We start from the raw sequence: 27,539 nt of genomic DNA, 5'->3' as shown, positions 1-27,539 counted from the left end.
TTTCTGTAAGGTATCTTCCTTTTATTTATTTTAGCAGTGAAATTGGAAAGAAACAATTTTGTTTTGTGTTTTGCCGAAATACCTAAAACTCCATGTCAGCCAGCTACGTAAAACTGCAATGAACGTTTTCCGTGGAGTATAATGAATTCGGAGAAATACTCTCCAGGTTAAACATTCATTCGAACAGGTTTCTACAAATCTACACAGTGAGGCTGCCCCAGAATATTTATGCATGCAAGTTTCATTAACTGTGTTATTCTACGCTGATAAACTGGCAGATATCGTGAGTGTTGGATGAAATCCGGAGTGGATTAGTGTAATTCATTGTCTTCACACTTCTAACCAGGTACACAGTTTTAACCACCTACTAGAAATGAGAATTTGCTTTTATTATGTAGTATTAACAAGCATTATACAAAAAACACAACCAAAATGCTGCATCAGATATAAAAGAAACGAAAGCTAGATCATTGTTGGGCGTAGTTTGAATGAAACGATTAGTTTTAAGTGATTTTTAAGTGATATCCCATACTAAAATGTAAAGCATAGATGTTTTTCTAGCGGTGGATAATATACTGATTATGTTACGAGCAAAAATGAATTTTCGTATTCAGGAGATATAGTTGTGAAAGAATAGAGAAAGCTTGGTTATTGGTGTAGTGAAAGAGGTATGCATTTATATGCATGTATGTAGTTATTCAAGAGATGCATATGTTTTTCCACTATAGATGAGAGCTGTTTGGCTCTCTGCATTTTTTTCTTCATGTATCATAGTTCAAAAAGATACATCCCTTAGATACATACAGTTCTAATTATTAGTAACACTAAACGCGTTAGATAGTATTGTAAGTATAAAGGATGCAGTGTAAATTAACCGTACAGCTAAAACAGATAATTGTGATTTTTAGCTCTACTGGCCAAAGGCCAGAAGAGTTTATGCGATGGTAATGTGTACGTAGTATGTGCGTTTGTGCGTCCGTGCGTTCGTGCGTCCGTGCGTCTGTAAACAATTGCTTGTGAACACAATACAGTCATCAGTTTTGATTGTATCTCGATGAAACTTGTACAGTATCTAGATATCCATAAGTGCTCGGTTCCTTTCGAAAAACAGCCAGATCCGCCCATGCATGCCTAGATTATGGGCCGTAATAGTATAAAAAATGCTATTGTGGAAACAATGTATTGGTTGTGAACACGATACAGTCTTCAGTTTTGATTGTATCTTGTACAGTATTTAGATATCGTTTAGAACTCGGTTCCTTTTGAAAACCAGCCAGATCTGCCCATGCATGTCTTGATTATGGGTCTTAAAAGTATAAGTCTATTTTAGCCAAGTCTACATGAGGGAAGTCTATTTTAGCCAAGTTTACATGTAAAGTCACAATTGCTTGTGAAGGTTTGTTCAAATTATGCCCCTGTGGTCATTACTGCCCCTTCCCCCCACGGAGATCGTCCCGCAAGGGACCAGTGCAGCAACACAAACGACCTCGGCGACGTTGGCGGAGGCCCCGGGAAGAGTTCTGTTTTCTTTGTAAGGGACGGACTCCCCCCCCCTCGCCCTTAAATTGGGAAATGTTAAAAACCTTTTTGTCTGAAACCACTATGCAACTCCTTGCTATTTCAAATAAGGCTTTATTGAGTGGTCCACTACCATGGTTGTTCAAATTATGCCCCTTTGGTCAAAACTGGCACTGCCCTGGGTGTCAAAATTTTCCTAGAGACTTATTTAAGAAATATTTTTAAAATCTTCTTGTTTCAAACCACAATGCCCATACCTTTGATATTTGTTGTGGAGCATCATATGATGCATTTGAAAACATTTGAAATAATGTCCTTTGGGCAAAACATGGCCCCACCCCTTTTGACTTACTTTTTAATTTTTAAAGCTACAGTAATGAAATTTTGACCATGTGAACAGTTTTGCAAACAAGCATTAATGTTGTCCTCGGATGTCCTTGACATTAACCTTTGACCGACTTTTTATTTTTAAAGCTACAGAAATGAAATTTTGACCATGAGTACAGTTTTGAAAGCAAATATTTTTAACCTCAGATTACCTTTACTTGGCACATATTAAAATAGTTCATGCAACTAATCTGCTTACAACACTTCCTGTCCTCAGATGTTGAACGTGCAGCGTTTTCAGCTAACCCAAACACAAAAAGTGATCTATATATTTGTTGCCTATTACTCAAACGTACATGCTCTGGATTGAAAATGACCACAAGAGCCTTGTCAGTAGAGCATAGGCCCTTTTGGGCCTCTTGTTTTCTTTTAGAATAATAATAACACTTCCCTATAATTATATTAAAGAAATGACTATAACGGTGTAACCCGTCCCAATCGCGTACCGAATTATTCTTAATGTTAATCACGATTCCTGCGTACCAATAACTATTTAACCTTTTTTGCGAGTCTGCGTACCGACTAATGCTACATATGCGTACCACCCTCTTGAGCACCGAAATTTCCCGAATAAGGCGTACGAAAAAGAGGGATGGATCTCAACCTATACCCTCATACCCAGAAAACATGTAAACATAATTAACCTTTAGAAATGACATTCACTACATACTCAAATTACTCTATTAAAACATTTTTACAGTATTTAGTCCGCACAACATTTCAAGCTATCATTTTTCGACGTTTTTTCTAGTGACATTATCATCATAATATATAATTATTATGTTATAGTGACTTAAGATGCTGATTATTATGGTGATGTTGATGGTGTTCATGATGATGATGATGATGGTAGTGGTGGTGGTGGTGCTGCTGCTGCTGCTGCTGTTAATGGTGATGGTGGTGGTGCTGGTGGTGGCATATACGTTGGCGGTAATGTGATGATTATGGTGATGATGTTGTTGTGAGAAACATTTTCTAAAGGTTCTCCAATCAGTTAAACAAAATATAGTAAAAATTAGTTTTCCACTGGAACACTTCGGTGAGTAGTGGTAAAAAGTAGTTCCATACGGTAACTTTTGATCACAGCCCGTGTACACAATAATAATTTCCAGCATGGCGAAATATTAAGATCTGCTTATCTTGGGTGGAATAAAACTAGCACTAGTCTTACACAAGCTTCGACCTCGTTTATCGTCAGGCTATGTTCTCAACGAGTGTACATGTACGTGAAAACACGTGGTACGTGATCACGACCTTCAGTAGAATCGCGTTTCCGAAGCCAAATTCAAATTTCATCTGAAACATTTCAGTTAACCTCATTTCCAGCTAATTATGCACTAGTCAATTGTAGCCACGCCCCCAGGTCGGGGGTATACCGGGGATAGCGGGGAAACTGGGCCGTGTTTTTACCTTCCAAGTGGCCCGGCAGTGCCGAGTGAATGCGGTGGTTTTGTTTTTGCGCCGAAAAAAGCGGGGAATGGGCCTAACCAAGGATGTCCCTGGGGTGCGTGGCATTTGGCGGGGATTTTACCAGCAATTTTTCCCCGCAGTACGGGAAATTTCCTTGGGATTGGCTGGACTGAAAGTCAAAGTCCCCGCTATACCCCGGACCCGGGGGGGGGGGGCGTGGTTACAATTGACTGGCCCATTATATGCTTCAGAATATCATATTTTATGTCATTATAACTGGAACAATCGATCTTACGATAAGCTCTTTAATCAGATGACGATTATAATTAAAACAATGTATAAAACAATTTTTACCCGACTATTGTATAGAAGTAATGTTTAAAAATATCAGTCACTAAATTATGGCAATAAAAGTTCGCTCCTGGTGCCCGATACATTGACAACATACTTGAATTGACCCAAACTTGTCTCAATGAAGATTTTATAGAATTGTTTGCTCAGCAAACCTGTACTTGTTTGCATGCAGACAACGGGACTGTTTAATGCAAATAAGAGGGCAGTATAATATTACGGAGCGGTATTCGGTTCAAAAATGAAATTGGCAATTTGTTTACATTTGTATGCTTGATTTATAATCTCTCACACTACATTTTATTAGTGTATTTTTCAATTTGTTGCAATAAAATGTTAAATCGTTATAAATAATAAATTCTGAAACATATAATTTGCATTCGTTTTTCATGGTTTCTTTTAATAATTTTACACATTTTACGAATCTGTCTAGCAATACGCTTAACTGGATTTCGAGACTTAATTGCATGCATACAACAGGACTGGTTAATGCAAATGGGATGGCAGTATACCCATTACGGCAAGTCAGCCGTTAAGATGCACAAGCGGGCGGGGGGCATAACCGGCGTGCGCATCCCTCAAATCGTCTAAGTTTACTTTTTCTTTGAATATATGAGAAAAAAGTAATAAAATATGCTCAAATGCACCATTTCGGACTCGAAATAGTTAAAATTTTCTTAGGGGAGTACCCCAAAACACCCCTGCCAAAACTTTTAACAAAATAAATATCGTTTCTGAGGGAGGGGCGCATGTCGAAAGGTTACGCCCCTCTCTAAAGTCAAATCATGGAACCGCCCCTGAGATGAATCTGAAGGTTTTAACAGAAGCTGGGTCAGATGACAAAATATAATTGCAAACACTTAGTTTATTTATATTGGTAAATAGATGCAACAACATTTCTTAACATAATTAAAATACTGTACCAAAAAATATCCGAAGTTATGCAATCTTTTAAACCAGAACCAATGCACAAAAAGAATAGAAAACTATTAACTACTAGACTCTGTCTGAATTGAAAGTTTACTTTATCGACCCTTTTATTAAAAGCATTTTTACTCATTACAACTCAACTATGTATTAAGATAACATTAACACCTCTAGCGTATCCGAACAGGGGTGGGGGCACAAGTTGCGCGCGACCTCCCTAAACGTATACAAGTGAAAACATATCAAGCACCAATCCCCCCCCCCCCCCCCCCCCATAATGTATATTGGTGATTATCATGCAACAACATGCAATGGGCACAGACATAGTAATATAATACAGACAAACTACAGACACAAGCTCAGTAGCCGAAAGTTTAAACATAAACCCCGTTTAATTGCACAGGGTAAAGGCCAAAGACATAGAACACAAATATCACAAACCAGAAAAATTGAAACAAAAGCACAAAACTCTACAAACAGCACAGTACATAAATACTATATATATAAAAACTAGGTGTGTTAATCATATCAAGGATTGTTAGGTACCGCCTTGGAACGGTCAGTAAAATGTAAATTTTCTGGGGGTTTAAACCAGTTTGTGTGGACAACCTCACTCTTTTCCCAACAGTCCCGAATAAAGAAAAACGTAATGGTAAATCTTATCAAAGTATGCATTAACTTGAGGAAACTTGATTATTCAACAAGTAATAATAAATTAATAGGTGAACCCCATTATATGATTAAAGATCCAAACTCTGCAAACGAAGGAATACAATTTAGAGTACATTATGCATTTTTTTCAAAAATATGATACAGTTATTGTTTGAACCTATAAAAATCCCACACGGTCTGCGCTCGAAAAAATAAGCAAACACATTCATACCGCATAACACATTCTTCATGTCAACTGAAAATTGATGACAAGATATAACATCAATACATTCTATCGGCAAAAAATCGATATATCAAGTTATGGCTGGACTGAGATATTGATAGATTTATACGATAACAGTAAAATCTACAACATGGTCAATTTGAGGGGAAGTACTGGTATCTTCAAACCAAGTTAATTGTTCTTATTGCATTGTATTGGTGACAATCATAACATTAACGACAGCAACAACAGCAGCAACAACAGCAGCAACACTAACAACAACAACAAAGACGTACTGGTACCCGACCCGACATCATTGTGAACTATTTTGGTTTTAATTGATAAAATACATTTTTAGAAAACAACCTACATGTCCAGCCATTGAAATTGCAGGCAATCATTAAGAACAAGGCTTACTCATTAAGATTTTCATTTTTTGCGGGTGTTTAAAGGTCTACCTACTGTCCGCCTACTGTCACTCATGTGATTCACACTCCCTGCACCAGATTTTGATTTGTCAACTTATCAGCCAAATAGGTTGTAATCGAAGACAGTAACATTACCTGAAGTAATATTTTAATAATAGAGATGGGCTCGCTCCGCCCATTCTTAATCATTAAAATGTTACTTCATGTCATCTTACCATTTCTTAAAACAATTGAATATCCCTTCGCCGTTTCATCCTTGATTGACTCTTTTGACGTTGTTATGAAACGTCTGACCCTGGTTGTTATTTTCTTGCGGCATTTTATGTCTGCGGTCAGATAATTGACATACGTGTCAGTTATGTATCAATGTCGCTTGTAATAAAAATGTTCTAAAACGAATGGAGATATTTGCTGGAGATGGTCATGTTTTTGCTAAATAAAAAAAATCGAGGGCTGTATGCGAAAAGGTTCTAAGTGACATTAAATAAAGATGAAGATAAAACATTTTCGCTTTCATCCCCTCGACTTGCAATACGTTTAGTACACGTAAAAGAATAAATGTTCAAATAATATAAAATAAATGTTCAAATAATATAAAATAGTTTGTCAAATCTTTAGAAAAAAATGTGAATATTTTGTAAAGCATAATTATTTTTCATACTTTTCACTTGGATAAAGTCAATAAAGCAAGCTTGTTTGTTTAGTATAGAAAAATCAAAACTGACTTTTCCTGTCACTCTTATATCAATGAAGACACTGGCCGCTGTCATCGCTCTATTGATCGTTATTCTAACAGAAGACAAGCGACAAATAAGTTGTTAACTTGTCAAACGATGATATCTTATTGCATGTGAAGTGTCAAGTGCACATGAGTAGAACTTAGTGTTCTTGTTTTGGTGTGAGAGCTTGGTGTGGTTTGTGTTTGTGCAACATGCATTAGTTGTTTGAACTCTAAGTATCATATTACATATATATATTGTTGATGGTGGATTACGTACAAGTGCACACAGGGACCACGCTGAAAGTAAGCTTGATATATCTGACTTAAAATATACTAATTTAAATGATGTTTGTCTGTATGAAAATAATTTACACCACCAATGGGGACATAAATCATTATCATCATCGTCGTCGTCTTCGTCGTCGTCGTTCGCGTCGTCGTCATCATCATCATCATCACCACCACCACCACCACCATCATCATCATCATCATCATCATCATCGTCATCATCATCATAAGCATCAACAAAATATGCCTAGTAGTTACAACAGAATGAAACAAATAGTTATATTTACTAAATCGCTACATGTACTAGCCCGGTAATATAACCACCGATATACAATTTACAATGGATCCGGTTCCGGTTGAGTGTATGGAGCAAAGTTTTTTTTTTTAAATTGTGTCACATCGTCTGCAGAAATGAGTCCTGTGGAGACATATATATTATCAATAAAAAACAATTTAAACAAGAAATTTGGGAATTAAATGAAACTTTGAATGGGTGGAAAATTTGAATTTGAGATAATTAATGAATATATATCCTTATAGCTCAATTTCGCTGGCTATATACGTATATACAATTATAGAGAATTTCAAACGATGAAGTTTGATTTGTAAAAAGATTTTAAAGGTCAACAAACATGTCTAGGTAGGAGAGTTATCAATCAAGTTGATGAAACTAATTGCTAATTAATTCATTAACCGAAAATCAATAATTATTTGTGGTAACCCTGACCCTGTTTATTTTAGCCATGACTTCTTTGCTGTCGATAAAACGTAAATAATATAACTCGTAGTAACACAGATATGTATATGTTGCTTTTTTGTATTTTTTTTCTCCTCAACAACGGAAGGAACCGCTTTAACGTGATTATATCATTACGAAGCAATGTATTTTGATCACGGACCTTAGGTTGGTACGCTTTGGTATGTGTGCGCATTAATTGCGAGAATATGCTGGATAAAATAAATGTGAAATAATGAGGAAGTTACTTCAAAGGGGCTCAAATGGATCAAAACAAGAATTCATGACGGTGAGTGCTAATTGCATTTGGTAATTCATTAATTGACATTCCCCAATACACAGTGGGCTGGAATGCCAACTACTTCTACTGCTACTGCTACTGCTGCTACTGCTACTGCTATTACTACTACTGCTACTACTGCTACTACTACAACTGCTACCACTCCTACTGCTACTGCTACTACTACTACTACTACTACTACTACTACTACTACTACTGCTACTGCTACTGCTACTACTACTACTACTACTACTACCACTACTACCACTACTACCACTACTACTACTACTACTACTACTACTACTGCTACTACTACTACTACTACTACTACTACTACTACTACTACTACTACTACTACTACTACTACTACGGCTGCTTCTGCCACTGCCACAGCTACTATCACCTCCACCACCACAACCACCACCACCACAACCACCATCACCACCACCACCACCACCACCACAACCACCACCACTACGGCAATCACACAACAACTACAACACTTAGACTACCACACTTTTTCTACCGTTCGCCAAAATACCGTAATATCTTGAATATAGCTAGGATATATTATGATAAAATGGATATCAAATCAAATCAAATCAAAATCTTTATTTCCTCCTAAAAGGAGATATGCATACATATGTACAATTATATATATCTAATTTCTAAAGCATTTCAAAGAAACATATCAGCAATGTGTAATTACAAATAAGTAATAATAATAATAACTATTACAAATAACGTGTGACCATACATAATCCCAATTAGTGGGCATCGTCATCATACAGCAATACAATATGTTCGTAACAATTTACACACATGACAGACAGTCACTAATAAATTGGAACGATATCAGGAGAAAGTCCTTATTGTCATTATTGTCAAGCAGTGGCGCTAAAGGTGCACCCATCAGTTTCATAGTAAACATGGATTCGTCCAATTGAAGTATTTCTGATACAAACTCAATGCCGAAACATGAAATAGCGCACACATATTTAGTTCGCAAGTCAATTGTTGCTGCACATTCGCTGACTAGGTGAACAATTTTGTCCGTTGTTTGGACATTACAGATTTGACAAAGTGTTAGAGAGTCAAGTCGACAGCTGCGACACCATTGTTTTGCAACCTCGTGCATAATGTTTCTCTGAGCAGCACGACAACACGTCCTGTACACAATTGACGGAGCGATAGTTGGTTGTAAAATTCTGAAGCGAGCAAAGTCAGAGTCTGTCATAATTCTGTATCTCCACATTTCAGTCTCGTATCTATACACTAATTGCTTGACAGTTCTTTTCCATACATACTTACTCGGCAATGTTGTCGGATCTACTAAAACATTGTTAATAACAGAATGAAGATCGTATTTACAGAGTGTGTTACAAATATCTGGAATAAAACCATACTTTATGGAAGTGTTACAAGATATGAATGACAAATATCTGCGTATAAAAATATTTCGACATGTACTTTTACAATCAAGGCTTAATATCTTGTGTAAAAACACAAGTTTCCTAATAATCACATCGCAGGTAAGCTTTTGCAGTCCAACCATTGCTTCACACATATCTGATCTTGTCGAAATATGAAAACCCTGTATTTTTTTAACAATGAAATGCTGAAATTTGTCAATAGTATACATGTTATGCGCAGTAAGGTTACACCATAATTCGCAACCATAAAGAGCTATAGGCTTGATTATTTTCTTGTAAAGATCGGCGCTTACCAAAGGGTTCACTCCGAAAGGGTGGACACCCTGTGCAGCCATAGAAAAAAAATGCATTTTTAGCCTTTTGCAGTCTTTCCTGAATTCTTAACGAAAACTTTAAATTCGAATCCTGTCTAATTCCTAAGTGGTTTACATTGTCTGCTTGATCTATACATATATCTCCATAAAGGATTCCTACAACTGGTATCGTCCTTTTACTTGTAAAGGCCACAACGCTTGATTTGGCTACGCTTATATCCATTTTCCAGTCTTTGCAATAAAAGTACACAATGTCTATTAACTTCTGGAGGTAAAGGGGGGTAACTGCAATCAGTGCTATATCGTCTGCGAATGATGGGTTACCTGCCTTGACTGACATGACACTGCTTCCGTAGTTACTGTTCTCGAGTGTGACGAGTAGTTCATTGATGTATACTAAATAGAAAAAAGTTGACAAAACTCCTCCCTGCCGAACTGAGCGTTTAACGTTAATGGCCTTTGATGTACTCCCGTTTGTGCGAACTACGCATTTAAGACTGCTGTATGATTGTATTATTAAGCGCAAGAGTTTTCCACATATTCCCAACTGTCCAAGTTTGTAAAATAGACCACCGTGCCACACCGAATCGAACGCAGCTTTCTGGTCGAGACAAGCGGTGTATGCATTACTGCCACTCTCAATCTGTGTATAAACTGTTTCCTGGAGGTTGAATGCAGTTGTAATGCAGCTAAGTCCTTTCTGGAAGCCTTGTTGCTGTGCCGACGGGAATGGTAAATTAGAGGTGGTCACATGGTTGTTAATTCTTGTCAGCAGTATCCGTTCAAATATTTTACAGGTACACGGAAGTAACGAGGTCTATAGCTGTTAGGATCGCTTTTAGTTTTACCCTTTCCTTTGTATATGGGAATAATTATGCTAGATTTCCATATATCTGGGACTTTCTCGTTACGTAACACAGAGTTAAAAAGCTTGATAAGCGCATCTCGAATAATCACGCCACCATGTATAATGTGTTCGTTGAGAACATTGTCTATTCCTGGCGATTTCTGTTTCTTAAGAGTATGTATAACGTGGTCTATTTCCTTGATTTCAATGTTTGCTAACAAGTTTGGGTTGTTTAAATTATCATTTGCGGCAAATATATTTACGCAGTTTAGTGTTTCAATATCGTTTGATGAAAGCGGGTATTCCTGATCAAATACACTTTTGAAGTAATCCTGGAAGCCGTCTACCACTTTATCGTCACTGTACTTGGTGCCATCAATAATTAAATCACTGCAAATATCAGGACGCTTCCCACTTTTACGCTTTAGTGTTTTCCAAAATAACTTGTAGTCAAGTTCAGCGGTTTTGTTAAGCTTATCAAAGTAATTATTTTCGCTCTCATCTTGCTTTTTTCCTTTGTATGTTTCGAAAGTTTGCTTTGGCCTGTTTGTACTGTCGGTATGACACATGGTCATTCCCCCTTGGGCGCCCTGCCGCCATCCACATTCTACGCAGGCGCCTCGCGATGGTATGTGCGACCTTAACCTCCTTGCACCAGTAGGGTTTAGCCCTCTTGTTAAACTTACTGACCGGCAAACGACGCGCAGCACTGTGAAGCGCTTCTGTGATCAGAGTGTTCAAAAAGTTCGGGTCGCATTTTTCACTTGCTGTTTCTAAAACACATTTAAGTTCACATTGTATAGAGTTTTGATAATTTCCAAACTGCTCGCTAGTACACTTGTGCCATGCAATGCATGGCCCCCTAATGTTTAATGTCTGCGTTTTAGGTTTAGCATGAAATGTCATGATAAGCGGAAGATGGTCTGACGTAAATATCTCTTCACTTTCAATTATCTTGAATGATTCTATATGATCTCTGAATGTTGGCTCGATAAATATATAATCCAATATAGATCTAGTTGGTACAAATGTATGAGAATTTTTCGGATTACAGGACAGTAAATTGTTTTTCCGGATGAAATGTGTGAGCTTTCGTGATTTCTGACTCCCTTTACCACCATCCTGAAGAAACTGGCCGTTGAAGTCCCCTGCGGCTATAACGCTCCCCATTTTGCCGTAGTGGCATATGAATGATTCTAAATCACTTAATACTGATTGGTAAAAATCTAAGTCGTTACACGCTGGTAGGTACGCACAGAATATATATAGAGGCGATGTGTTTAAACACTTAACTTCTATACCTATGATCCTATCACTAGAAATATTCTCAATCAACTCTATACAGTTAGCTAATGATTTTTTGTACATAATTGCTACGCCCGATTTGCCACACGTAATCGATCCATATTGGTCTGAACTGTTATCGATAGTAACAAATGAGCTATAGTCTTGATGTATGGACTCGAAAAAGGTCGCAGACCGTTGTAACAAATTATGCTCATTAATCAAGCAAATATCAATGTTATGTTTGGTCAACATTTCAGACAAAGGATATGCTGACGACATGATACCACGACAATTCCAGCTTAACAAACTAAACATCAAAAATAGTAGTATAAAAGTATAGAGTACAGTAATCATTGGTAACATAGTTAGTTCACGATTGTGTTAAATGTTGCAATATTTATAAACACACTAATGTTGCTCAGTATATGTTTCTCCGATCCCTCCACGATGCCCGTGTATTCTTCGTGTAATCGTAGTTGGGGTCATAGTCGCGAAAAGGTCCACCCTCGTCTTCCTGTTCATTGTTTTCACTGCGTCGATCCCAATAACTATGATCCTTTATGTCACAATGGTAGCGATCATCGTATCCGGAATCGCCCCTATAGTCCGTTTCATGTCCATATGCCCGGAACCCTCTATCCTTGTGGTTGGGGCGATTATGTCGTCTGTCACGGTGACGTGGCGGATTGCGCTGCTCGTCCCACTCTTCCCTCGTCACCCACTTCCGGTACTTGATCCCATTTGGCCAAAACATGTCGTCGTTGATGATAGGCTCCAGTTCTTCTGGCACGTTTATTTTAGCTGATGAGCCATTTTTTCCGTAAAACATACGGACGTGAGAAATGTATACGTTGTTAAGTTGAAAGTAGTCGTAAATGTCTTTTTCTACAGTGTGACTATCAATATTTGAGATATAGTACGAAACGTTTCGGCGTCTTCGGACTGCCGTAAAATTAGTGTCCGCTGCATCTTGTCTACTAGTATTTGCATTGTCATTTCCTGGATCTTTTTCTGGAGTGACACTTATTTCCATGGAAAGACTTTCCGGACGTGCGTGCGCAATTCCGGTCGGCGAGCCGTCGTGCGCCATTGGGACGCTCGTCTGCACTTGTCTTTCATCTGCTGCACGTTTTGAAAGCATAGTCTCGCGACGTTTTTCAGTTGACAACATGTTCTTGTTTGGAACCAGCCTTGTCATAGCCGTGTTTCCGGAGACATTTTCTTCCCGAGCTTCCGAGTGGTTGATGTTCTCGGTCATTATAACTTCTGCGTATGACTTCGACTGTGGGCTGTTAATCACTTTGTCCCCATTAGCATCTGGTTTAGAAATTGGGGTGGTTGCGGTTACGCCGCTGTTGTCTAGGAGCCGTTGGTTAACTGTTGCTATTGAGGACCCAAGCCGTTTTACGTCGGTCTGTAGTTTGCTCAGTTCAGAGCCTGCGGTAGATTCCGGCATCCTGGATAGAATACTTCTAACCGTTCCGTTCAGTACTCTGTGGTTGACTGCTAGCTGCGCCATATCCGACTGAATTGAAGCTATAAGCACCGAATCCTTCGCCTGCTGTGCAGATATTTTCAATAGATCGGGCTGAGTTAGTATATCTTTTGACGATAAACAGTCGTTGCTTTAAAGTATTGTGTCGTTTGAATTGGCTACGTTTACAAATATGTCCATTATTTCCCTAGTCTGTTCTCCACAAATGAAGGCATTGAGCACATAACAGTCTTGTGCGCATTTCTTTTCCTTTGTAGCATGAGAAGAGTTCCTACGGTTCACGAGACGAGTGGTCGGGCAATCCGGAAGTACTCGCGCCCGTTCCGCCAGTCTTTTTCTATATTCGTCAAGCCTAGAGTAGTCGTTTCTGCAGAGCCGTAGGATCTCCCGTACATAGTTTTCACGCGCCATTCCCGCAAGCTTTTCATCCGTCTCTTGGAAAAACTGTTGCGGGAGAGGGGCCTGTGAAAGCTCCGCATCCGGGTCCTCGAATGATGCGTCCTCGTCGTATATGGTCGAGCACTGGCTCGCAGATCGTTCGCGCTTAATCCTTAAAATGCTTTCATTCACTAACATTTTCGGATCCGTTTCGTCGGGGTCCGACATCTTGAATGTGCACTAATCCCGTTACGTGAAGCTAACTGTATCTTCAATCATTACATACAGTTAGAGGGTAATCCTGCCCTGCGGCTATTCAGATAACCAAGCGACGTGACCGCTGGGAAGTCAGCCTATTTTCAGCAATTAACTTTACACCCTAGGCAACTGTTCATTCTCCAATGTGTGTTTACATATTTCAAACAAAGAACTTTTTTCTATTTTCGTAACAGCTTGCAAGTTAAGTTATAGTTTACAAAAATGTATTTTCGACAAGGTGGAAGACACTTATCTCTACAGTTTTATCCAAAATTTAATCACTTATATCCAATATATCCATGAATAAACACTTTTTTTCTATCCCACGGAATTTCGCTCAACTTTAACAACCGGAAGCGGAAATACCATTGCCCAGGATGTTGGAGATATAAATACATTTATGTATCATTTACGATTATTACATACAATTTTCTGTTCGAATTTGGAACCGTTGAATATATTAATTATTCTCGATTTATTTTGATTTTTCATCACTTTTATACTTTTCAGTTTTGAACTTTACTTATAAAATCATAATTTTATATGTATCTTTTCTGGTTATATTATTTATACATACTACAATATGTTGTATTCCAAGAATTTTAAAACGTTATTAATGAACCATCTGGTACCGTATTGAAGTAATATTCGTTATCAGTTTCATCATTATTTTGCTTAATAATTGCTCATTTATTCCTACGCACAACATGTAGAGAGACTGCACAATTGTCTACGTGTCAGGAAATTCATCGTTGTATATGCGCGCGCATCAGGAAACGGCAGCTTTCTGAGTGTTCAATGGATGATTTTAATTAATACCAGCCCAATAGTTTTTACATTTTTACATATCGGTGGACAGCAAGGTCCTTTAGGATATTAAAAGTGTCGGGAGAAAAGAATTGTACTCGGTTATATCGGATGCTTTTTAAAATGTTGAGGATATTTCTCGTAAGTTTGATTTTATTTAATTTGTGCAAATAATTCCTCACGTTATGATACTAATACATGCTTTAAGTCTTTGCTGAATGTTGAAAGATACCTTAATATCAGTTTACCGTTTCCTGTACGAACATCATTGGCTAGAGATTTAGAACCTCTATAGTCGTAAACTCCATATTGAAATTGGTCGATTTTTTAGTATTAACAGAAATTATCGCTTCTGTATTTATTGTGTATTGGACAAATATACTTGTTATTGAAGATGAATATCATACTAGCTTTACAAGTATACTTAAGGCTGGTATATCAAAGTTACGTTGGGTGTTTGACAAATTTATTCTGAAATATTTTGTTTAAAAATAATCATTATGTTTTGTCTTTAATATTTTGTACTATGACAAAATATATATTTGAATCAAAATTGTGTTTGGTTTAACCACCTAAGCACAAATCTATTATATTCGATTTTTTCAGATGGAAGGACGTAAACGGCAATTTTTCTACCTGTTGCTAGGTGCGAGCGGGATAATGCTGATTTTAACGTCGCATCTGATTGGTCGAGAGCGCAGACAGGATATCCTCCTAGTAGCTGCTAACTTCCATAACGGCTCACTTGCCTACCTCACGGCTTTGAACGTTAACGTCAGTTTTCTACGTAGTGGAGATTTGACGTTACGCAAACGTTTGATACATCAAAAACAGGCGGGCTTTTCAGTAAAGGATGACCTTTTGGGAAATAGTGAACATAGTTCAAATTTTAAAGGAGATCTCAATCATTTGGTTAATAAAAACACGTTGAGACAACGAATATCTTTGAAAAATTGGTCAATAGAGACTGGCCATTATAATTCGGGTTATGAGAAAATACACATGGAAAATAGTGTTACTCATTTATTTAATAAATCTACGAATCTTAAAAAGAAAACAAATGAATTATCAAGTGGTATGGCAGTTAGGAAAAGTGACGTGTCGAATAAAAATATTTCTAAAATTATTGATTCCAAAGTGACACGGAATGATGTCAATAAATCCTCACTTCGAAGTGAAAACAGCCAACAACATGGTCTTAATATACAAAATTCAGTTTACAAAAACGATATTTACGAACTTGCTTATAACAAACAGACTCCAAGTAATATTTTATCAAATGTTTCCAAAGATGTTAATAAATTTACAAATTTAAATACAAAAGCTCATGCAATTAAAAACAGAATTGAAGTGAATACAAACTCAGTATCTGATGAAATCCAGACAAAAATGGATAATGTATATCCAGTGAGAAGCGAACAGAAGCAAGTAGATGTGCTAAAAATAGTAACTAACAATGACCAACATCCGAGTAAAGCCAGAGTACACAATGATGCTTCCGCCGAGATGCATTACAAAAAAGAGTCCGCTATTCCTGTTTTCACAAGTATTAATGAGCCCCCGACTGGCTCACTGTTTCTAACTCCTCAAATAACTCTTGTTAGTGGCGAGTCTAGTACAAAAGAAAAGGAACCCTCAGACCGTCAACAGGCTAGCAACGAAGGATTTGTGCTGAATGCTGGATGCTCATCGAAAAATACAGGTGTCGAAGACCTATTATGCATGGTAAGTTTCTTAGAATCTTCCATGGCTGAGAGTGTGAGATTGTGTCATCCAAATCCGAGCGTACGTTGTTTTGCGGAAAAGAGGATTATCGAGTTTCAGCAGAACACTCTGTGCCATGAGGTATAGGATGACCATATCTTACACGAGGGGCGATGGTAGATGCCTTTTTCCCCACTTCAATTTAACATGTATTCTTTCGCTGAACTTTTTTTGCGCGTAGTGACAAAAAGTAGTTTCATACGGGTACTTTTTGTCTTTGGCTGTGGACATGATTAAGATTTAAAACATGGCCAAATCTTTAGTTCTGCATATCTGATTTGAGAGTAAAATATGTCTTGCACACCGGACAAGCCTTTTGAATCATTTTGGTTGTGCTGGAAAATTCGGTATTGCACCCAAAGCCGCCCGCCCAGGTCAGAAAAGTCACGCGCTACAACGCGCTACTCGTTAGAAAGTAATTCAAAACTCTGCGATTAAGCGCAATTTAATATATAGCTCTCCATGATATAATGATACGAAATGAGCGTTAATTATTTATTAAACCGCTCGCGGTATTTGGTAAGGTACAATCACGGGGCTTCTATGTCAATTTTTACACAAAGATGTATTCAAGATATTTAAATTTATTCAAATACTTAAATGTATAGGTAAACGCAATGGAATTATTGAGCGTTAAAAGTGGAAAATCAAACAAACACATAATTTGAATTCTATTTAAATTACAAAATTATTCAATTACAAAATTATTCAAACAAACGTGTGATGATATTAAGTTTTTTTATACCGCTAGCTGTGAATTTCAAATTTATACATCATAACGTCAATAAACAATTTATATTATGGTATTAGTTATGTTAATAAATTAATAAATATTTGCCCACAATTGTCAGGTTCTCCAATGTATACCTACCAACACAATGCAGTAGTTTGCTATGGCAACATAATATTGATTGACTGGACATGGTTACCTTTCTTTCACATTACTTACAACTTACCATTACAGTCTCGACCTAATTTTCTGCCAAACTTCCGGAATCCATGCTGGTACCAGGCCGGGAAACTAAAATGTTTGCCATACTTCTACATCATGGGCGTGTGCAAAACGGGAACCAGCGACCTATTTACCAGGATGTCCCATCATCCCCAGATTGTGACAAACCGCGGGATTTTCGGGAAGGAGACGTGGTATTGGTCCTGGAGACGATATGGGCAAAGTAAGTCCACTATCACATGTTGGTAGAACAGTTTGAGGCGGGAGTTGGTCAATTGTTACATGGTGGTAGAATAGTTTGAGGCGGGAGTAGGTCCACTAAAATATGTTGGTAAAACAGTTTAAGGCGGGAGTAGGTCAGCCGAAATATGTTGGTAAAACAGTTTATGGCGGGAGTAGGTCCGCCGAAATATGTTGGTAAAACAGTTTAAGGCGGGAGTAGGTCCGCCGAAATATGTTTGTAAAACAGTTTAAGGCGGGAGTAGGTCCGCCGAAATAATTATGTTGGTAAAACAGTTTAAGGCGGGAGTAGGTCCGCCGAAATAATTATGTTGGTAAAACAGTTTAAGGCGGGAGTAGGTCCGCCGAAATATGTTGGTAAAACAGTTTAAGGCGGGAGTAGGTCCGCCGAAATATGTTGGTAAAACAGTTTAAGGCGGGAGTAGGTCCGCCGAAATATGTTGGTAAAACAGTTTAAGGCGGGAGTAGGTCCGCCGAAATATGTTGGTAAAACAGTTTAAGGCCGGAGTAGGTCCGCCGAAATATGTTGGTAAAACAGTTTAAGGCCGGAGTAGGTCCACTAGTACTGTTACATGTTGGAAGTACAGTTCAAGGCGGGAGTAGGTCCACTGTTATATGTTGGTAGAACAGTTTCAGGCGGGAGTAGATCCACTGTTACATGTTGGTAGAAAAGTTTCTGGCGGGAGTTGGTCAACTGTTACATGTTGGTAGAACAGTTTCTGGCGGGAGTAGGTCAACTGTTACATGTTGGTAGAACAGTTTCTGGCGGGAGTTGGTCAATTGTTACATGTTGGTAGAACAGTTTCTGGCGGGAGTAGGTCCACTGTTACATGTTGGTAGAACAGTTTCTGGCGGGAGTAGGTCCACTGTTACATGTTGGTAGAACAGTTTCTGGCGGGAGTTGGTCAATTGTTACATGTTGGTAGAACAGTTTCTGGCGGGAGTTGGTCAACTGTTACATGTTGGTAGAACAGTTTCTGGCGGGAGTTGGTCAACTGTTACATGTTGGTAGAACAGTTTCTGGCGGGAGTTGGTCAACTGTTACATGTTGGTAGAACAGTTTCTGGCGGAAGTTGGTCAATTGTTACATGTTGGTAGAACAGTTTCTGGCGGGAGTAGGTCCACTGTTACATGTTGGTAGAACAGTTTCTGGCGGAAGTTGGTCAATTGTTACATGTTGGTAGAACAGTTTCTGGCGGGAGTTGGTCCACTGTTACATGTTGGAAGAACAGTTTCTGGCGGGAGTTGGTCAACTGTTACATGTTGGTATAACAGTTTCTGGCGGGAGTTGGTCAATTGTTACATGTTGGTAGAATAGTTTCTGGCGGGAGTAGGTCAATTGTTACATGTTGGTAGAACAGTTTCTGGCGGGAGTAGGTCCACTGTTACATGTTGGTAGAACAGTTTCTGGCGGAAGTTGGTCAATTGTTACATGTTGGTAGAACAGTTTCTGGCGGGAGTTGGCCACTGTTACATGTTGGTAGAACAGTTTCTGGCGGGAGTTGGTTAATTGTTACATGTTGGTAGAACAGTTTCTGGCGGGAGTTGGTCAACTGTTACATGTTGGTAGAACAGTTTCTGGCGGGAGTTGGTCAACTGTTACATGTTGGTAGAACAGTTTCTGGCGGGAGTTGGTCCACTGTTACATGTTGGTAGAACAGTTTCTGGCGGGAGTTGGTCAATTGTTACATGTTGGTAGAACAGTTTCTGGCGGGAGTAGGTCCACTGTTACATGTTGGTAGAACAGTTTCTGGCGGGAGTTGGTCAATTGTTACATGTTGGTAGAACAGTTTCTGGCGGGAGTAAGTCCACTGTTACATGTTGGTAGAACAGTTTCTGGCGGGAGAAGGTGTTTGTCGAGTTGGTGGATTTGGAGAATATCCCCCACTTGAAGCGCTAGTGGTGTTTGGGAATTGACCATTACACCTGCGTTTTGTAAACAATGATTGAAGCACTTAAACCAAAAGAAGAGTAATCAATTATTATTAACAAAGAAAATGATTAAAACATTAAACTCAGATATGTTTACTCTGTAATGTCAAAGGATATTGTAATGATATTATAATTTATTATCTAACTTTATTCAACATACTTCACTTTAAGGCGTATGAACAGATATTTTATTAAATCATTTTGATCTCAATCTTTTTAAGTATCTTTCTGGAAGAAGGCGGTGCCGAAGATGACTCTGGACGAGTTTAGCGGCATGTTTGACAGTCAGACGCTTGACAGAGTGAGCAGACGCTTGGAAAACGGCACTCAATACCACCACCTCGTCACAGGTATGACTGGGAGGTTAAACAGAGTTATCTGTAATTTGTTTCAGTCGTGGCGGATCCGTGTTCTAGTGGTAACACACTCGACTGTCATTCCAAAGGCCAGAGGTTTGATTCCCCGCCACACCACTAAAAATCTAATCGTCTTACGCTAGGGACGTTAAATGGATGTCTCGTCAAATGGCTGTCTCGTGTGATACACAGGCATCTCGATCATTGTTTGTCACTTAAATGTTGTTTATAACCATTTTGGGTACATACAATGAGATAACAACACATCTGAAGATATTTAGTCTCTTTGATATACAAAAAAGAAACAAGGTATGTAACTCAAACTTACCCGAGTTCACGGTAGAGTCCAGTTTTATGCAAATTTCTCAACCAACATATAAACAATCCATTTCTAAATGAGTGACATGGAAAGAAGAGTCAATTACCTTTAAAATGGTGTGCGATATGTTGGTATAACTATATTGTCTTTAGACAAACAAGCATAATTCAATGTCCAATTCTAGTGTTTTTCTTTAGTCGGAAAGAGTACAGCAAATTCAAAACTTCAATTTCCCCGTGTAAACAGTACTAATCACAGACCTATTGAAGTTATTTTATGCTTCAGTGTACAGATAAATTAATTCCATTCCATAATATCACGAACAGACTAACATCACAATGTTAGAAACAACTGTATCAGTCTTTAAACTAAATCCTCTTTAAATTTCGTAGGCTGCCTGCCATTTTACCGACAAGCGCCCAGATGATATCATTAACATGTACATTAAAAATCTTTGTACCGGCTTGAATGTGAGCCCCACAAGCTTGGCTTGGTCAAATACTCTTCTTTGGAGGTTGATTAGAAACATCTGAGCGCTGTCAGGAAAATGTCGTCTCAAACAAAATATTAAAGCGGATTTAATTTGAAGACTGATACGGTTGTTTCTTAAACTGTGGTGTTAGTCTTATGGTGATATTAAGGAATGGAATTAATTTATCTGTACACTGAAGCATAAAATAACTTCAATAGGACTTTGATTAGTACTGTTTACACGGGGAAAATTGAAGTTTTGAATTTGCTGTACTCTTTCCGACTAAAGAAAAACACGAGAATTGGACATTGAATTATGCTTGCTTGTCTAAAGACAATATAGTTATACCAACATATCGCACACCATTTTAAAGGTAATTGACTCTTCTTTCCATGTCACTCATTTAGAAATGGATTGTTCATATGTTGGTTGAGAAATTTGCATAAAACTGGACTCTACCGTGAACTCGGGTAAGTTTGAGTTACATACCTTGTTTCTTTTTTGTATATCAAAGACACTTAATATCTTCAGATGTGTTGTTTATCTCATTGTATGTACCCAAAATGGTTATAAACAACATTTAAGTGACAAACAATGATCCAGATGCCTGTGGTGTGACAGTGCTATACACTGGTGCACGTTAAAGAACCAGGGTAGCTCTAACCAGGGTTGCATTCTGTCTTTGCACTTTTTTCCAAAAACCTAAAATGACAAACAATGTTATCGGAGCACTCACCGGATGGTCAAGGCCTGCTCGGGCCAATATACATGAGGTCACACACCTAATGTATTTCAATCTCGAAGGATACAGCGAAGTAAATTTCAAAATCTGCCCAAATCCACACGAGTCGAACATGACCTCCCGGATCAAAATGCAGGTCAATAACTACATGTATTTGCATATTTACAAAACATAAGCGTGTAATGGAATAGTCAAAAACATGTAATGTTATGTTATGTATATACCTCGCTCGCGAATATCATTAGAAATATGACGATGCATATTAATATATAATATTACGGGCACATAAACTTTAACCATTTCCGTGATAATAATTTATGTTCTGGCTGGATAAAGTTCAAAATCGCATAAGGCTTTGATTTCGCTGATTCTTTTTTACCATATTGCAACGCCTTGCCTCCAACATTAAAGCTAGGAGTGTTTTGTGTCCGAAACTTTTCCAATGAAATATTTTTAGTATTTGCAAATTTTGGTTTACAATTTGGTAAATAGCAGTCAGTCGTTTTCGATTTAAATCAGATGATTCGGTATTTATAAACAGAGTCTGGGTAAATAAACCCACATAATCTCGAACATTAAGTAATGGTGAAAGGTTGTTCGTATGCACATACACAAATAACCACGCATTAATATTTGGAAGTATATACAAACAATCTTTAACTCTTTAGTGGCCTACATAATATTGTATAAAATACACACTAACACTATTTATATCTACCGCTTCACCTGATTACAATCAATAAATTGGCAGATTTAAAGCATACTGCCCTTTCTTTTGACAAATGTCAACCACTAAAACAAATAACGGTTATTGGATTTTTTTTTTACCGAACTGAATGGTTATGCGACTGTGTAGTAAATTGATCAATACATAACACTTATTCTTCTCCTTTACAAACAGTCGCAATGCCCTTCTTTGCAAATAAACAAAACAATAGCACTAAGTCAGGGGCAGCTCAACATGCTATTTTACAATTTATGTTCTGTTTAAACGGTTTTCATCTATACCCTTGGAAACCCTTGTGATAACAGCTCCTTTTTTGTAATTTGTCTTCTTTATTGATTTACAAGGTAACTTTATTCATCAAAACACTGAAATTGTCAGTATGAATGTATCATCTCAAAATATAAAAACAAGTTTATAATTCACCGGTCAATTGGTACATTGTTTGTAAACAACTTACATTTTACAACAGTAAACGTTGAACAGAAATGGTATGATATGACGTTTATTACTATAATATCTGACAACACTTAATATCCAACGTGTTCGCTACATGTTCCGTTTTCTGAATCACAAAGATGATTTATATATGGGTCATTATTTGGATAAACACCTCACCATTTGTGGTGAATACGTTTTATATATATATGGGGATGGACGGCCCTGTGTTTCATATGCTACTGATCCCAATTCAACTATACGTTACAAGAAAGCTTTTTGAGGTCGCTTTTCGGTCGTTGCATCAAAAATTGTTTGTGGAAACAAAGAGGCCTTTGAAATTTTGATTTTACCGTCTTCTATTTAGCTCACCTGAGCACAAAGTGCTCAATGTGATTTATTGTGATAGTCCAATTTCCGGCGGCTGGAAGTCTTACCATTCAAATTCCGAATGCTATAATTTGGGATCACCGTTTTTTTTTTGACTTTTCACCCGCTTTGGGACAAACATTCGATAATGTTTGGAATCGCGTTTACAAGATGCCGAACTACTTGATTGGATAGTCTAAAGCAGTTTGGCTCAAGAAAACAACAATTCATATTGTCGATATATTAAAACGGATTTAACAAATCGCTGATATATCATGTTCTTAAGCTTGTGCCAAATGGTTTCAGTGTAAAAAAAGTTTTTTTCTGTAACGAATCTCAGGACAATTATTTAATGAAATGTTTTACTCTTTGATATCATAATTGTAAAAAAACCATACCAAAATGTAAAACAAAATCGAGTCGGAGACCGGGTTCGAACCGGTGTCGCCAAAATTGCAGTCCAGTGCTGTATCCAATGTGCTACGAAGGCTTCCTCTATTCAGTTAAAATATTTAAGCTATATACCTAACATGGTCATATCACGTGATAACATCGACTAGCCAATCACGCATAAGGAATGAAAAAAAAACTGCGAAAAATAAATTAATTGTAAACTATGTGGCACTTCAGTTAGTAAGTTCCAATGCATTGTACACATCGATACCAAGTTTATGTTAGTTTTCGACAGTTTTCTCCTTTATTCGCTGTTTTATCATACGGAGTACAGCCCCTTTAATACGTAATAATATGTCTTTATAACGTTAGGTCATGGTGACCCTATGGACTTTTGGGACCAGACGGCATGGCGCCTAATTCCCCAGAACGACCCCCGAGCGGATATGCCTGAAGTGACCACGCCCAGGCTCGTGCGGCACGTGAATCCCGAGGTCAAGCTCATACTACTGTTAAGGGACCCAGTGGAGAGGCGAGTAGCTTTTATTATTCGGTTAAATATCTTTTACAGGATTCAAAATAAAGCATTGATGCAATTGCAGTCTCTACTGATGAGTAATGCACCAGTCAATTGTTACCACGGTACCCAGGTCCGGGGAATAGACAAGCCCGGGTAAAATCACCGCCCTGTGGGTACGAACTGCTGGTAAAATCCCAGCCAAATGGCCCGGCACCCCAGGGACCCTAGACAAGGCCCATTCCGCGATATGTTTGGCTCGAAGACAAAACCAATGCATTCACCCTGTACTGCGGGGCCACCCGGAAGGTAAAAACACGGCCCATTTCCCCGGCTATCCCCGGTATACCCCCGGACCAGGGCAGGGGCGTGGTTACAACTGACTGGTGCAAAATCACAGGACATTTGTGTATTTGATATCACAAGCAAAGTCCATAAATTACACAAACCTCAATGATGTAACACTCAAAAAGTAGTTCACTATGCTATCAACGTAAAGGTCAATGTCACACGTAGTTAGAAATGGAGCCCGGTCATAATTCATATCTCAGTTGAAATGTAATCACTTTCAATCGGATTTCAATCGAATTTATAGAAATATATAATCCGGGTGTAAAATCCGTTTATATTGATAACTTTCACAGACATTAATGAATTACATACACCCCTTATATGTATCAAAGGAGACATGTTCAATACATGTATAATTCTTACCATTATCACAAACACATGTTTACATGTATGTCCTTTTCAAAATGATACTAATAGAGATTTAATTTTTTGAATAAGTACTTCTCCCTGCTGTTATTCTTAATACTCCGTCAATCTTTTATAGATTGTTCAGCCTTTACCTTCATGGCCGGTACGGCACGAATGCACGTGAATTCCACGCGGACGTTATGACGTCATTGACGATGCTGAACAATTGCACGCGCAACAGGGAGCTCAAGGCGTGCTTATACGACAAGGAAATGCTTGTGTCACTTCCGGTAGGGCCAATAACATTTCCAGTCGGTTATTCATTAACATCGTTGTAAAGCCATAATGACTGTGCTTTCGAATTTTATAATCTAGCAAGATATGTTTTATTTGATCGTTTTGTTCTTCTTTTGTAGGGGGTGGTGCGGGAAGGGGGGAGGGGGTGTTTCTTTCCATATGAAAAGGGGAATAACTATTGTCCACTTTGACCAATACAACAGTTACATATTTATGTTTCCTTTTTCAGACGCCGATTTCTAGTAGTTTTTACTCAGTTCACTTAAAAGAGTGGTTGAAGGCGTTTCCCAGAAAACAAATGTTTATAACTCGGACCGAGGACTTTTCTAGTGATATTGCCGGTACCCTTCTACAAATATTCCAGTTTCTTCGACTAGGTATGTGCTGTCAACAAGTACGATAACTTTTCTTCAACCATGCAAACAAATTGAAAAGATCGGTTATTCATATTTTTATATGATATACATGTTATTGAAGCTAACAGTTGTTTTATTTAGTGTTCTTTTTTCATATATGTATAATTAAAAGACCGGGAGTTATTCTAAACAGCTAATTTGGTAGTAGGTATTAAAATGTTCAAAGTGTACATCATTATTAAGTATGTGTTTCAATATACCGACATTCATTTCTGTTTATTTCTAGATCCAATGCCGACAAACGATATCTACCGGATATCCAATATGCCTCACTTTTACGTTTCCAAGGCAAAACAGACATCCGGTGACGTATATCCGGAGACACGCGCGGCCCTCGAAAAAGTCTTTCGGCCATACAATACAGAACTCGCTGCCATCTTGGGCGACCCAAAATTCGATTTCAACCATCGCGATGTGTGAGAAAAAGAAACAACAACAACAACAACCACAACAACAACAACAATCACAACAGCAGCAATAACATTGTTCAAAGCTAATTGTGTATTGAACAATGAACACTACTGTGTGAAAAGAGGCGAAAAAATACAGCAAACCGTGCTCGTCACTTAACTAAGCGCGATCCAGAGCCAGTTTTCACCGAAGAAACTGCCATTCGTTAATGTCTTAAAAGCGGTTTCGAACTGAAAGATTCGGCGCTTCATAGTGTTTTATTGTATGACCACGCCGTTCATCAATAGTTCATAGTTCATTGGTCGGTTGAATTAAAACCAATGCACAGCTTTGATTAGTCGGCGCCCCGACACTATTTGATTTTACTTTAGAATTACTCCAACTAAGGGACTAGTTCATAAATTGTAAAACAATGCTTTCACTATTTTCCACGTTGCATGATAAAATGTGAAGTTTAGTATGTTTTATAAAACTTAACACTTTAATTGATAATGAAACCTTAAATTATAATAGCTTATCATTTTGAAAATTTTGATAGGTGTTCCGATTGATACCAACTTCCTCCCAAATAGATGGAGGTAACAAAGTAATATTACAATATCCTTTATGTCTCTAGACCTCCTACGTATACGCAGTAATCTCCCTTGGCGACAGCAAAAAGGCGAGTTTTGAAAAATGAACATTGAGCGTAATTGTTTGTTTTAAAAATGTCATTCGAAAGAATGAACTCCAGATTATAAGTATCTTCCATGGCCGAGAGGGTAAGATAGGTTCATTCCGACCTCGAGCGTAGGGTGTTTTGCTGGAACTCTTAAGCATAGTGAAAATAATTGCGTATGGATATGCGACAATTCGTGGTTGTCATGGATATGCACGCAGTGATTCAGATTATGTTATTAGTCAAATCGGCCTTTAAATAGTTCTAAGGAGAGTAAAGCGTTATTTATTGAAAGGTGCGTGAAATCTGTTTTATGGTGACATTTGAAGAGAGAAATAATTAATTAGCGTTCTAAGTATTGCCACAAGACAAGGTTTCCATGATGCTACAGATGACAGTCTTCAACAAGGGAGATAATTACAATGTGGTGACCATTAAAAAGGAGTTCCATACGGGCATTTTATCTTCGCCCGTGGGCAAGATAAGAATTTCTAGTTTGGTTAAATTATTGAACCTACTTATCTGAGGTGGGTGAAAAGTCCCTCCCAATGTATAGTATTTTTTATCCCCGTTCTATTTACTCGTAAGAGTAAAATGTGTTACAAAAACATATACAATATATAAAGCCAGGAATTCACATAACATGCTGGTACAAATAAAAGGTGAATTTCATGCTATTGAAATCCATGCATTAGACCATTGACTCTTTTTCTTCCGAAGAAACCTGTGTTTATTTTTGGTATAACTTAGTTTGTACCGGAGGATTAGCTTGGAAAAACCAGAATATCTATACTTCCGGGCTTAAACTATTGTAACAATTTTATCAACCATAATGTCCTTCGAATATATGTATACCCAACATATTAAAATTATCTGGAAATAATAACCATTTTTTGGTTATCTACATGCAGGTTTTTTTTCTAATTTTAATGCGCCGACTTGAAGCTATGCATCAATGTTTTTCTTGTAGGGATGCTTTGCGGGTAAATGAGCCCGCTTCTCAACAGTAAGCTCCCTGCATGTAATACGTCAAGGTATATGTCAAATTCGGTTTCTTTTATGTTGGAAGTAAATGAACAGGCCATTGATTTTGCAATTAAT

The 27,539-nt window shown here is 37.9% G+C and overlaps 1 protein-coding gene across 4 annotated transcripts; it reads left to right on the top strand.

Moving 5' to 3' along the window:
- The first annotated feature begins 195 nt into the window (after positions 1-195).
- Positions 196-27,267, top strand: LOC128204115 (uncharacterized). Of its 4 annotated transcripts, none has more exons than XM_052905465.1 (8): positions 196-346; positions 15,346-16,464; positions 17,468-17,678; positions 19,849-19,977; positions 23,813-23,972; positions 24,793-24,946; positions 25,183-25,330; positions 25,596-27,267. In XM_052905465.1, exons 2-8 carry the CDS (start codon positions 15,346-15,348, stop codon positions 25,787-25,789), a joined length of 2,115 nt encoding a protein of 704 aa, XP_052761425.1. In that variant the 5' UTR covers positions 196-346; the 3' UTR covers positions 25,790-27,267. The 4 variants fall into 4 exon arrangements, with proteins under 4 accessions (XP_052761425.1, XP_052761426.1, XP_052761423.1 ...); XM_052905466.1 differs by lacking the exon at positions 196-346 and adding an exon at positions 544-668; XM_052905463.1 differs by lacking the exon at positions 196-346 and adding an exon at positions 7,790-7,929.
- Positions 27,268-27,539: the final 272 nt, after the last annotated feature.

Source organism: Mya arenaria, chromosome 10, assembly GCF_026914265.1.
Source record: "Mya arenaria isolate MELC-2E11 chromosome 10, ASM2691426v1".
Lineage (NCBI taxonomy): Eukaryota > Metazoa > Mollusca > Bivalvia > Myida > Myidae > Mya > Mya arenaria.
Note: the sequence above shows the minus strand (reverse complement) of the source record. Positions and strands in the feature narration are given on the sequence as shown.